At 29.0% G+C, this 12,454-nt stretch overlaps 2 protein-coding genes across 2 annotated transcripts; one reads left to right on the top strand and one right to left on the bottom strand.

Moving 5' to 3' along the window:
• Positions 1–6,760: 6,760 nt before the first annotated feature.
• LOC140981330 (uncharacterized) lies at positions 6,761–7,878 on the top strand. Its single transcript, XM_073447699.1, has one exon. The coding sequence runs from the start codon at positions 6,843–6,845 to the stop codon at positions 7,665–7,667; it is 825 nt and encodes a 274-aa protein (XP_073303800.1). The 5' UTR covers positions 6,761–6,842; the 3' UTR covers positions 7,668–7,878.
• A 2,840-nt stretch (positions 7,879–10,718) lies between these two features.
• Positions 10,719–11,646, bottom strand: LOC140980127 (14 kDa proline-rich protein DC2.15-like). The gene has a single exon (XM_073445813.1). It carries the CDS (start codon positions 11,560–11,562, stop codon positions 11,134–11,136), a length of 429 nt encoding a protein of 142 aa, XP_073301914.1. The 5' UTR covers positions 11,563–11,646; the 3' UTR covers positions 10,719–11,133.
• Positions 11,647–12,454: the final 808 nt, after the last annotated feature.

A 12,454-nucleotide genomic window follows, 5' to 3' on the forward strand; every position in this document is an offset into this window, starting at 1 on the left:
ATTCTAGATGACAAAACTTTTCTGCATTCTAATTTTGGACATTTCAATATAATCTTGAGCTATTTCTGGGGTCTTGAAGTTATTAGTAACTCTAGAGGCTTACACTCACCAGAGACGAAATATTGGTCCTGTTACACTCACCAGAGACGAAATATTGGTCCTGTTCTTATATCAAAAGCATCATTTATAGATGGTAAGACTACTTCATTATTTGCCCCCTCGAGCACCGATTGAAACTTATACCCAAACCCACGTGGTTACTGGTGTTTGCCTAACGGATGTCATATTTACAACATACGCCATTCATAATAACGATTACTATACAAATTTATAAATCCACTAATTTTCTTTTTTCTTCGTCCCTTCTAAAGAATATATTAATTATAAGCTAGCTAAACTGCTAAAGCAACGAGTTCACGACATATTGTACAATCCCTGCTACAAAAATCACACACGGCAGAATCCGACAGTGTTGGCTTTCTCGAAAACCCGCCAACACTTCGCGAGGACAAAAACCGTGCNATTTATCTCCTTATTAATTACTTGTTTTTTATGTTGTCTATCTTATTAATTGTTTGCTTTTAATGTTGTCTACCCACATTATCAATTTAGATTTATTTATTTATTTTTTATTACGTAAATTAATATTTGATATCTTTTATGTCTACTCACATTATAATATGTTATTTTTAATTAAATGATTTAGATTTTTTTATTTATCTTTTCTTATGTCAATTAAATTAATTAACTTTTAAAATAGTATATTGTTGAATTATGAATTTTATTTGGTGTCTTATTAATTTTTTTTCATGTCCGCATTATTTATTTTGGTGACTGGTGTGCTGTCGTTTAGCCACCAAACTTAAATTCCTACTCTCTAAGTAAAATGAGTGTAATGGTGAGTAGGGTCGAATCCACAGGGAACGGGGGATGATTTTTTTCAAGTAAAATGCAAATGAAGGGGGGATTTTTGGGATATGAATTTAATAAAATGCTAAACTAAATTTATCTAAGAACGGAAAACAATAACTTTAAATGATAATTAATCAACTAGAATAAAATGAAGAAATTAATACGAGAAAAATCTGATTCAAGGGAGTTCTACTATTTAATTATATCACTGTTCATCGGCTAACAAATAATTTATTCAAGTTGTTCCAAACAATTAACTTTAGAATTATAGGGATAGCCGCTAAAATTCATGTGTTTTCCTAAATTAATTGACTGAACCCAGCATCCAGTAAAAACTTATCAATAACCAACTGGGCACGATAGCGTTCCATATTAATTAACTATAGCTTTTAGATTTGTGAAAACAGTTAATCCTGAAATCTACCAATCGAGATAGCTGCAATTGATAAATCCAGTTTTGTTGATTTATTTAGATTACATATATTATGATAGCACAACACATCTAATCTATGTTACTCATGTACCAATCATTCATGACAATTACGGATCACTGAATTCATGGTTATCAGTAGAAAATCATATATTGAATTAAATTGTCAGATTAATCGATATACAATATTCATATAATTAAATCATAAATCGACAAATACTTGAAATAAAAAAAATATTGAATTTAAGAACGAATACCTCACACTGATAAATTAAACAGTAAAAACAACCCTTAAATCAGAAATAAAACTTAGTCTAGAGTTGTGGAGAAAATCCTTGCGCGTTTCTTGTTCTTCTTTCACGTGTGTTGTTGGAGAAGAGGTTGGAGAGTTCTCTCTTGTTTGTGCGTGAATAGTGGTCAAGAAAATAAAAGAAGAGAGTGTCTTGTACGTGAGGTAGTGTAGGAAAGAAAGAAAATTAGGTCCAACAAGTTTAATAGCCCAATAATCTAAAAAAATGATCTAATCACTAAAATTAAAAAATACTTAAAAAATATCCTCCAAGAATATAGAGTTTTTTCCATAAAAAACTCTATCTTATATTTATTACTTGATATGAAAATTCATCAACTCTCACTAAGCAGCCGAGGAGTAGTCATAAGGCGTGATCACGCCTTATTCAAAAACCACTTCTGAATTTTTCTGTTTAAGTTTTCCACTATATCGGCAAGTTTAATTGTGATATAAAATCACCCTTTTAGCCCAGATTTATCGCATGAACAGAAAACTTCATCCTACAATAAAATCACACAAAAATGTGTCAATTAAGCACGTTGGTAGTTGTAACAATGAGAAATATGACAATAAAAATACAAACTATTATGAGCCTATCAGTGACTTTGGCTATAACTTATTAGTTTTAAAAAATACTTTTTGCAAAATAAAATTTATTTAATAAAATATGGTTAAAAACTTTATTGTGATATATCATTTTTATGAAATTTTTTTTTTAATTTTTAAATCTCTTTAATTGTGACAGTTGGTTAGAATTTTGTGTTTAAATAAAAAAAATTTGAACCAACATTTTTTGTAGTTTATATTTATAAATTATTTGAATAAAACACGGTAAAAGATCGTTGTGATTAAAACCGTCAATTTGGGTTGGGTTCGTCTATTTGGCCCACATCGCCAAATAATTTAGGTGTGTTGGGTTAAAATTTTGTCAATCTGTGGGACTAAATGAGCCTGGACGGGTTTGTATTAAATATCAATATATCTACTATCGATTTTCAATCATGAATTCCTCATATAAAGTGGAGAATATTATCTTGATTTTAAAATTATAATGTTATTATTAATTGCTTGCTTTTACTGTTGTCTATCCACATTACAATATATTATTTTTAATCCAACGATTTATTTTTTTTATGTATCTTTTCATTATGCCAATTCAATTAATTAAAGTTTAGAAATAGTTTATTGTTGAATTGTGAATTTTTTTGGATGTTTTATTAAATTTTTTTTTCATGTCCTCGTTATTTTATTTTATTTTTTTTGTGACGTTGGCTATAACTTATGAGTTAAAAAAATATTTTTTTTGCAAAGGTTTATATTTAAAATTACTTTAATAAAATATGGTTAAAAATTTTATTATAATATACAATTTTTATAAAAAAAAATTTTCTAATTTTTAAATCTCTTTACTTATTACCGCTGGCTAGAATTTATGTGTTCAAATAAAAAAATTTCAACCAACATTTTTTGGCAGTTTATATTTATAAATTATTTGAATAAAATAAGGTAAAAGATCGTTGTGATTAGACCCATCAATTTGAGTTGGGTCCGTCGATTGGCCCACACCACCAAACAATTTAAATGGGTTGGGTTGAAATTTTGTCAACTCATTTAAAGGTGAGCCTAAATGAGCTCACACGGGTTTATATTAAATATCTATATATCAAACATTGTCGATTTTCAATAACGAATTTCTCATGTAAAAAGGAGAATATCATCTTGATTTTAAAATTAAGATGTTAGTATCTTGTCCATAAATTGTGGGTTGTTCAGATATTTTGGTAGTCACTGAAAATAGAGTGTCAAAGTTGACATTTGAAATGTCTTTTTGGATTCCTGACAATATGTTATTCAACATATTATTTTTAAGTTATTTTTATCAGTATTGTGAATAATAAACAAGTTTATTGCAATAAATAAGTATTATCATATCTTTAAATTAATATTTAATTTCATGTTTGACATATTATGAGTCTTAGCAAAATAAAGAACAATAGATTCAAGCAACGAATACACAAAGTTTGGGGCGGAACCAAAATTATGTGGTAACAAGAATTAAAATATAAACCAATAAATTTTTAATGAATTTATTGATGTTAAGATGCATAACAAATATTATATCATAATATATAAAATTTCAACCTTATAAATGAAATAAATCATATATATATGAAATATACAAAATTTCATTAAAAATACAATCCAGTAATTTATTGTATTGTGTTTTATTCTCCAAGAATTATTATCAAACTCAGTGATTGTGGATTTAACATATATTAAATCAGCAAACTAAAGAGCATGTCAATCAAATTAATTAAGTAACCACATATTTTTGAATTTCTTGATTAGTTTTTTTATCTTGATAATTTGTTTCATTTAGTATTTTAAATCATAAGACACCGTTACTATAACTAAAGACACGAATTTTTTTAAAAAAATGTTCATAAGGACTCAATCACTAACTTAAACGGAAAAACAGTTATCAACATAATATATTTAAAAAATTCTAATTAATTCAGCACATATGCTGAAAATTTTATAATTAGACTTTATATGTGAATTTCTATTTATCTCCTTATTAATTACTTGTTTTTTATGTTTTCTATCTTATTAATTGTTTGCTTTTAATGTTGTATACCCACATTACCATATGTTATTTTTTATCCAATGATTTAGATTTTTTTATTATTTTTTATTATGTCAATTAGTATTTGATTTCTTTTATGTCTACTCACATTATAATATGTTATTTTTAATCCAATGATTTAGATTTTTTTATTTATCTATTCTTACGTCAATTAAATTAATTAATGTTTAAAAATAGTTCAGTATTAATCCCTTACATGTCACCCGATTTTTAAATTTAGAAGCATTATTCAGTTTTCAGATATAGTTGTTGATTGAATTTTAATTAATTTTTTTCAAATTGAAGAAATACACAATAAATTCATGTAAGTATAATTAACAAAAATATTTAAATGAAATATTGGATTTATGATAATCAAAATGAGAAATAAACAAAGTTTGATCCTCGAGTGAGAAGGGAGATATTTAGAGAAAGTCATAATCGCCACAACAAAATAGTGCACCTACATGCATTTATCAATGTAATTTGCAACTAAATGGTCAAAAAAAATTTCACATATTATTTTTATATCATATTTAAAATAATTATGAATCAAAATTTTCAGTATTTTAAGTTGGTCTTTTTTTATGAAAAATAATTGTGAATAAATTAAAATTCTTATATTTATGTAAAATGTCGGATCTTAATATATCAGCCTAAGTTCATGTAATAAAAAACTACTAAATGAATTATTCATCTTTAATATAAACAAATTATATAGTGAAGATATATGCTGATTAAGACAATGAAGTAAAGTATGTTCACATATAACAAAATAAATAGACAAGAAAAACAATAAATAAAAATATTTTTGTAGACATGGATATTTTTTTTTGTTTTTATAACTTTTTACATTGACATGTAAATAATAAAAGAGAAAAAATATTAACTCTTTTTGGTTATACAAAAAATAAAAATAGAAGAAGAAGTGTTGTTTTTCATACAAAGAATTCAGTCTCCAAATTAAATACATTATACTATAAAGTTATATTTACTTTTCAACTTCATAAATGCAATTAATTTTTCTCAAAATAAAGATACACAAATTATCCCGTGAAGATATTTAAACAATTAATAAAATTAAAGATATTATTTTCTAAAGATAATATCAATATGACATTAGTAATTTAATTGTGTTCGTTATACTTATGTGTTAAAATAAAATATTAAAATATATGTCATAGGAGACAGTAAAAAGATGATTTATTGTCAATATAAATTGCAAATAAATAACAACATCCAATCAATTTTTTTTATTAGTACGTCATCCTTTTTATGTGATAATAATAACTACATTCAATTAATATTTTTTTATTAATACGTCGGTACTTTTTATGTGATAATAGATTGTTATAATAATATGCAGTTTATAAAATATAAGTATCTAATAAATTAAAGGTGGCTAGGAAATTAGAAACATACAGTAACACTTATTGTCAGTTTACATGAAAGAAAATAATAATCAACAATATTGTAAATAAAAAATTGCAGATCATTGATTGTCCAAAAAATTGTAATGATTGAAGATTATAATAAAATATATGCATTTGTTGAGATAATATGACAAATAATAAAAGAAAACAATATGATAACAAAGATATAAGAAAAATTTGAGTAGTCACAATATATATTTTTTTAATTAAACAAATACGTTTTTTCCAAATTAGTTACATATGAATAATTAACACGAGTTGTCAAAATTTACAATAATATTATCAATATTTTTTGTTGAGTTAATTAATTTTATTTCTAATTCTAATTACTCCAACATATGTTACCTACGTGCAACGCACGTGTATTATTTCTATTATATATATATATATATATATAATCATTTCATCTCCATGTAGAGTGCATTGATTTTTCAATTTCAATATATATAGTGATGATTTTTTCTTTGTGTTTCAGAACACTGGTTAACGAATATATAATTTACTTAGGATTGGCCCCAAATCATTTTGTTGATCACTTCATAGCCGAAAATCGAAATAGACGTATAATATGTTTTAGATAATCTTTTTCCCGCAATATTTGGGTAATTAACCAAAATGAATAGGGATAATGGAGCTAGGAAGCATGGAGAAAGAAGCATGAAAATTCGTGCAAAGTGGACACATTATGGAACAAAAGAAACGATCACGGATTGGCATTGAAGTTTGCAAACGACTCACTAACATCCAAAATTTCCATTTCAATTTTTATATTCATCACTTCACCCATGGACAATCGTACTAGAGAGAGAGTATTCGGTTTGCTTTGTTGCCTGTCAAATTATTACATGAATATTGATCGAAGTTTTGACAAAAATCAGATCGAACGATCTAAGAAATAATCACAAAATCCTAGCCAACGAAGAACCAAACATGTGGGGACAGAAATTATTTTTCAATAAGTTTGGTTTATATTCGTAATAATCAATAAACTATTGAATTACAAACTCGGCTTGGTCGTGCTATATATCTTCCACTTGTATCATATATAGGATTCACGGGTTGTTCAAATAATTCATCTATAAATTAAATCGTTGGGATAGAAACTCTTTCATAAAATCAAGAATATAGAGATAACTCAAACCCCAAGCCATGGGTACCAAGTTCTTGGCTATGTTCATCGTGTGCATGCTCTCCATGTTGAATGCATTGCCACCCGCTTATGCTTGGCAACAAAACTGCCCACCTCAATATCCACCCTACCACCGCCCTTCTCCACCATCAACTCCTAGGCCCCGCCCGCCTTCGACTCCTCGGACACGTCCACCATCCCATCCTAGACCTCACCCGCCACCCCACCACCGTCCTCCATCTGTCCCAAGACCACCATCTCCGCCCCATCACGGAGTGTTGCCACCGATAAGCAACCCACCCGTCATCGTGCCACCCATTATCCCACCACCGCCGGTAACAAATCCACCAGGCATCATTCCACCAATAACCAATCCTCCGGGCATCATTCCACCAATAACAAATCCACCAGGCATCATCCCACCTATAGTCAATCCACCGGGAATCATCCCTCCTATAACAACCCCTCCAGTCACACGACCACCTCCATCATCTTCTTATCCACCTTGCACACCTCCCGGAGGTGGAGGTGGAGGTGGAGGTGGAGGTGGCACCCCGCCTAGCATCAGTCCTCCTCCGGCCGCCACATGCCCCATAGATGCCCTTAAACTTGGGCTCTGTTTGGATGTTCTCGGGGGATTAGTGCATGTTATAATAGGAAATCCAGTTGAAAACATATGCTGCCCAGTGCTTCAGGGATTGTTAGAGCTAGAAGCAGCCATTTGTTTGTGCACAACAATAAGACTTAAGCTTCTGAATCTGAACATTTTCCTTCCTCTCGCTCTACAAGTGCTGGCAACCTGTGGCTTTACCCCTCCTCCGGGTTTTGTATGCCCACCACTTTAATTGTACTTATTTGCCCACTTTATGTGTTTTGAGAGGTGTTAATTATATGCCAAGTGCTCCTAATTATGTTCTTTTCCCCCTCTTTTGTGTGTCTCTGCAGTGTGTCCATGCATGGTTTTTCGAAACTCTAATTTAATTTATTATGTTGCAGCTTGTAATAATGTAACTAGTTCATGTGCTATTTGTCTCAAATTGTAATATTTGTATTTCAGTTATTTTCTTGGCGTAATCCTCAACTTTTTTTTTTGGGTATGGTGTAGAATCACGTTGCCCTATAATAGAACTAAAATTGAGGGAGGATGACAAATGAATATTTTAAATTAATTATTATTGATGAATGCCATTTTTTTTTATATATATATCTTACCATCTAAGTTACCAAAACCAATAAGTTATTTTCCACCATTAATTTAACCCAAACTACCAAAATTAATATAAATTATTTAGTTTATAAAATCAAATTTAGAATTTACTTATACTTTTAGCCGAATTAATTAATTATTGAAAGTGTGATAAGATAGATTTACAGGATTTTTTTAATATAAAAATAGAAGAAATATAATAATAACGAAATTAAATGTAAAAGTTTTAAATAATAATTACTAAGTAAATAGGTATATATGGTATGATGTTTGAAAGAATGCAAAAATTATCATATGAATTTGATTTTACGTTTCTCTCTAAGTTTTTGAAAGTGGTGAGAAAATGCGTGCATTAAGTTTAAACATTATTGATTTTAATTTTTCATGATTTTCTAAATTGGTGAGATTTGGTGACTACAAAAAATGTATTCTCTTTATAGAGTAGGTCTTTTGTGAGACGGTCTCACGAATCTTTATCTGGAAGACGGGTCAATCATACTGATATTCACAATAAAAAATAATACTTTTAGCATAAAAAGTAATACTTTAATAGATGAGCCAAATAAGTTATCCGTCTCACAAAATACGACCCGTTAGATCGTCTCACACAAATTTTTACATTTTCCTCTTTATTATATTCTCATCCAAATTAAATTTATGTTTTATTTATCACCATATATAAAGTCAAATGTGACAGCTGCCAACTTTTGTGCTGAAAACCGATGGTTTTTTTGTATTATTAGGGAAGAAAAATTATAACAGTTTTTCCATTGAGTTTTTCTCATTAACAAATTGAGTGTAAATTTCTAAAACATTTTTTATATTAATTAATGGAATTAATATTGAATATCGTTTGGTGGGGGGCAATTATTGGAGGCTCAAGTTTGCTAGAAATGGATACATGTGATTCAATATATATTAAAATTAAATAAAATTATATGATATTAATAATTAAAACATTTTTTTAATAAAATAATTAAAATGGAAAATTGTAATTATAGTGTAGTAACTTCATCTGTTTTTGGCTTTAGTAATTTAATTTATCAAAATTTGGTTTTCATCCAGAAACTTTGATAATTTTTTATTTATATTTTTTTCGAAACCATTAAATTCACTTGATATTTCTTATTTGATATCGTTACTTTCGTATGTGGCTCATGAGACAAGAATAAATATTATATTATATACATTAAATATACATAAACAAAAATGATGATTTTTGTGAGGCCTGCCGAATCCGAAGGCCAATTACCGTACAAATCAATTTCAAATCATCTATTAATTAAATTATTTTTTAAAAAAGGAAATCTTGTGCTAAATTATAGTTATTGGCATTTGGATTCGGAAGCTGGCCTCACAATAATTGTTTTTATTCGGATTATTTACGGTTTTATCATATGATTTTTTTCCGTTGAGGTTAACAAATCACCAAACTTTATTGATGCATGTAAGCGTATAAATTTATTTCAAATCATGTCTATCATATTCTTTTTAGAGTTTATTAATCATACATTAAAATATGGGTAGAGCTCGACGATCTGACATATCTTAATCTTTTATTTGTCGTGAGATTCACACATTTTGTGAGGCCTAACGCAAAATGTATTGTCGANTCTATGAAAAAATATTACTTTTTATGTTAAGAGTATTACTTTTTATTGTGAATATCGGTAGGATTGACCCGTCTCACAGATAAAGATTCGTGACACCGTCTCGCAAGAAGTCTACTCAATAGTTAATATCTTAGTTAAGAAGTGGTTCAAATTAAAGAATTCCCGGCTCTACTATTATTCTAATTCTTGCCCCATATGAATTCTTAAAAAGGAAATTATTTCTCTTCGTCCGCCCATAGTTTCCCCACCAATTTGGAGTTTTCTACGTAAATTTTTGCGATTCGATCATCAACATACACCATTGTTTTGTCTTTTGAAAAGCCAAGACAATGAACCCAACGTCCAATTTGGGATGCTGGGTTCAAACAATTTATTTTCCTTGCAGGCGGGTCTCACGCCAATTTTAGATTTTTTAATTTTATTTTATTTTTTTTGTTTTCCAAACTCCAAAGAAATGAGTTAATACTTTTGCTTTTAACTTCATTTTTTTTAAAAAAAAACTTTATATTATCATTTTTAAAAAATTCACTTACGTTTTTTATCTTTTTAAAATTAATTAATTTTCAATAATATTTTCGTCAAATTATTTTTTTTCGTAAACTGCATATTAAGATAAAATTATGATTAAAAATAATAATTATATATTAACTATTAAATTTAAAAATATTATGAATTTATTAAATAAAACTAAAATTATTAAATATTATATAAATGGAAATTAAAATTGAAGATAGTAAAAAATATAGAATGATGTATTAATTGGTGGGGCTCGACAAAAAAGTGATTTTGTTGGAAAAATTTTGTAAAAATCGAGATTTTTTAACTTTTTGATATGGCATTGATGTTAAGTACCCACAGTAAAGTTGGGTTCACGAGTTTAGAAATGCGGGCACCCTAGCATCAACTTTCATGTGAGGGATTCAGACATGATCAAATGATATTGACATATATCGAGAAGAAATTCTTTCAGATGGAACAGAAACTAACTCTATATATATTTTATATCGTATCACTTGATTATCCGATAATTTTCCTTTTAAAGCTGGTGTATACGTCGCATACATAAATCCCATAAATAAGAACAAACTTGAATTTCAATATTACAATTAAAAAGCAACAAGAAATGCAATAACATGCTATATATATAGAGAAAAAAAGCTATACTGCGTTTCTACAACAAAATTATAGGAACCAGTATGTTTTTCTCCCTTTATTTGGCACGCAGAAAACCAAATGCAGAACAACATTTAGAATTCACAAGTACGGTATATAAATTTATGCTAAGTCGGATGAGATTCACTTCGTAAACCAGCTACCGTCATCTCTTGCAACCATAAACAAGACCCATATTTTTTTTAATAATGTAACGATAATTAGTTCATGAAATGTTTCCCACCATATAGCATAGAAACTTTCAAAAAGAAATGAAAAGTAATTACTAGCAACCCTCATGCACGAACAAGCGAATTTTTTACGAGTGATAGCACGATTTTAAGGACATTGGAAGCCTGGTGGAACTTTCTTGGAGCACACATTAAGAAGCAAGCTAAGGGAAACTGGGACATTAAGGTTGATGCCCAAAATATTGGCTTTAATGGCTGTGCAAAGGCACACGGCGGCCTCGAGATCGGCTAAGCCCTCGAGTAAGGTGCAACACGGAGTTTTCGGGGGAGTGCCAATGGTCACAGTGATCAATCCACCCAGCAAATCGGCACATGCAGCTAGTTTTAGGGTATCTCTAGGGCAGGTGGCTGGGACAGGGACTGTGGTACCTGGCGGACATGGTTGGGGCTTCGGCTTCGGTTTTGGTTTCGGTTTTGGCTTAGGGGTAGGGCAAGTATCGCATGCCGTAGCGAAAGCGAAGAATAGAAGGTTTAGGACTAAAAATAGGGCAACGGATGTGCTTTTCTTGGAAGCCATAAGTTGCTCAAACTTTTCTTAATGCTTGTGTACAATGGGGGATTGTAAAAACGAGAAGGGTTTTTGGGATAGAAGGATTTGCGAAGCAGGAGTGGATTTTATAGGAGAGAAAAGGGAGTGATATCGGTGGAGTGATAGGGACGATGTCAAGGCGAAGCTAAATCGTTCTCCATATTTTTTTTCAAAAAAATAAGATAATCAAGTATATTTTTCTATACAAATAATTAAAATTATACATTTCCTTATTTTGGAAATTAGTTTTAGATTTTAAAGTTGTCAATCTGAATTTTAATTCTCATGAAAACACAAGAATGATGTTAACTCCACTTGCTGCTATCTTTCAATAACTTATTTGAGTGTGACATGGATATATTTTTTTATATGAGAACAAAGCCACACTTGATATATATGAGGTCAAGATGAAAGTAAGCTTTAAAAATCTTTAATTTTTAAAATTGGTTTAGGTCAAGAGGAATTCGTTGGATTTATTAAAACTTTAACTGAATACACGAACATGAAATATAATTATTTTAACTATTTATTTTATTTCAAAAAAAATAAAAATTCAAAGTGAAATAAAACGTCTGAAGTATTTAATAATGATTGGTATTTCATATTTATAAAGTATAATACTGTTATTATTTTTTGTACTACCGAAGGCTTTTATCGTAATAAATTAGCCATTTAAGAAAAAAAATATCACTTTTTCTGAAGGACATGAAAAATAAAATATAATTCAAAAATAATAAATATTTTTGTGAATGTAAAGTCATGGGTCTACAAGTGATTTAGCTGGCATCACTAGCATAGATAGGGCAAACTTTTGGATGCATGTGAAGTAGGATTGCAAATTGCCATGTTCCTTTGCTAAAAATCTAAATCCAGTGATATA

The sequence above is a fragment of the Primulina huaijiensis genome, chromosome 7 (genome assembly GCF_012295235.1).
Source record: "Primulina huaijiensis isolate GDHJ02 chromosome 7, ASM1229523v2, whole genome shotgun sequence".
Lineage (NCBI taxonomy): Eukaryota > Viridiplantae > Streptophyta > Magnoliopsida > Lamiales > Gesneriaceae > Primulina > Primulina huaijiensis.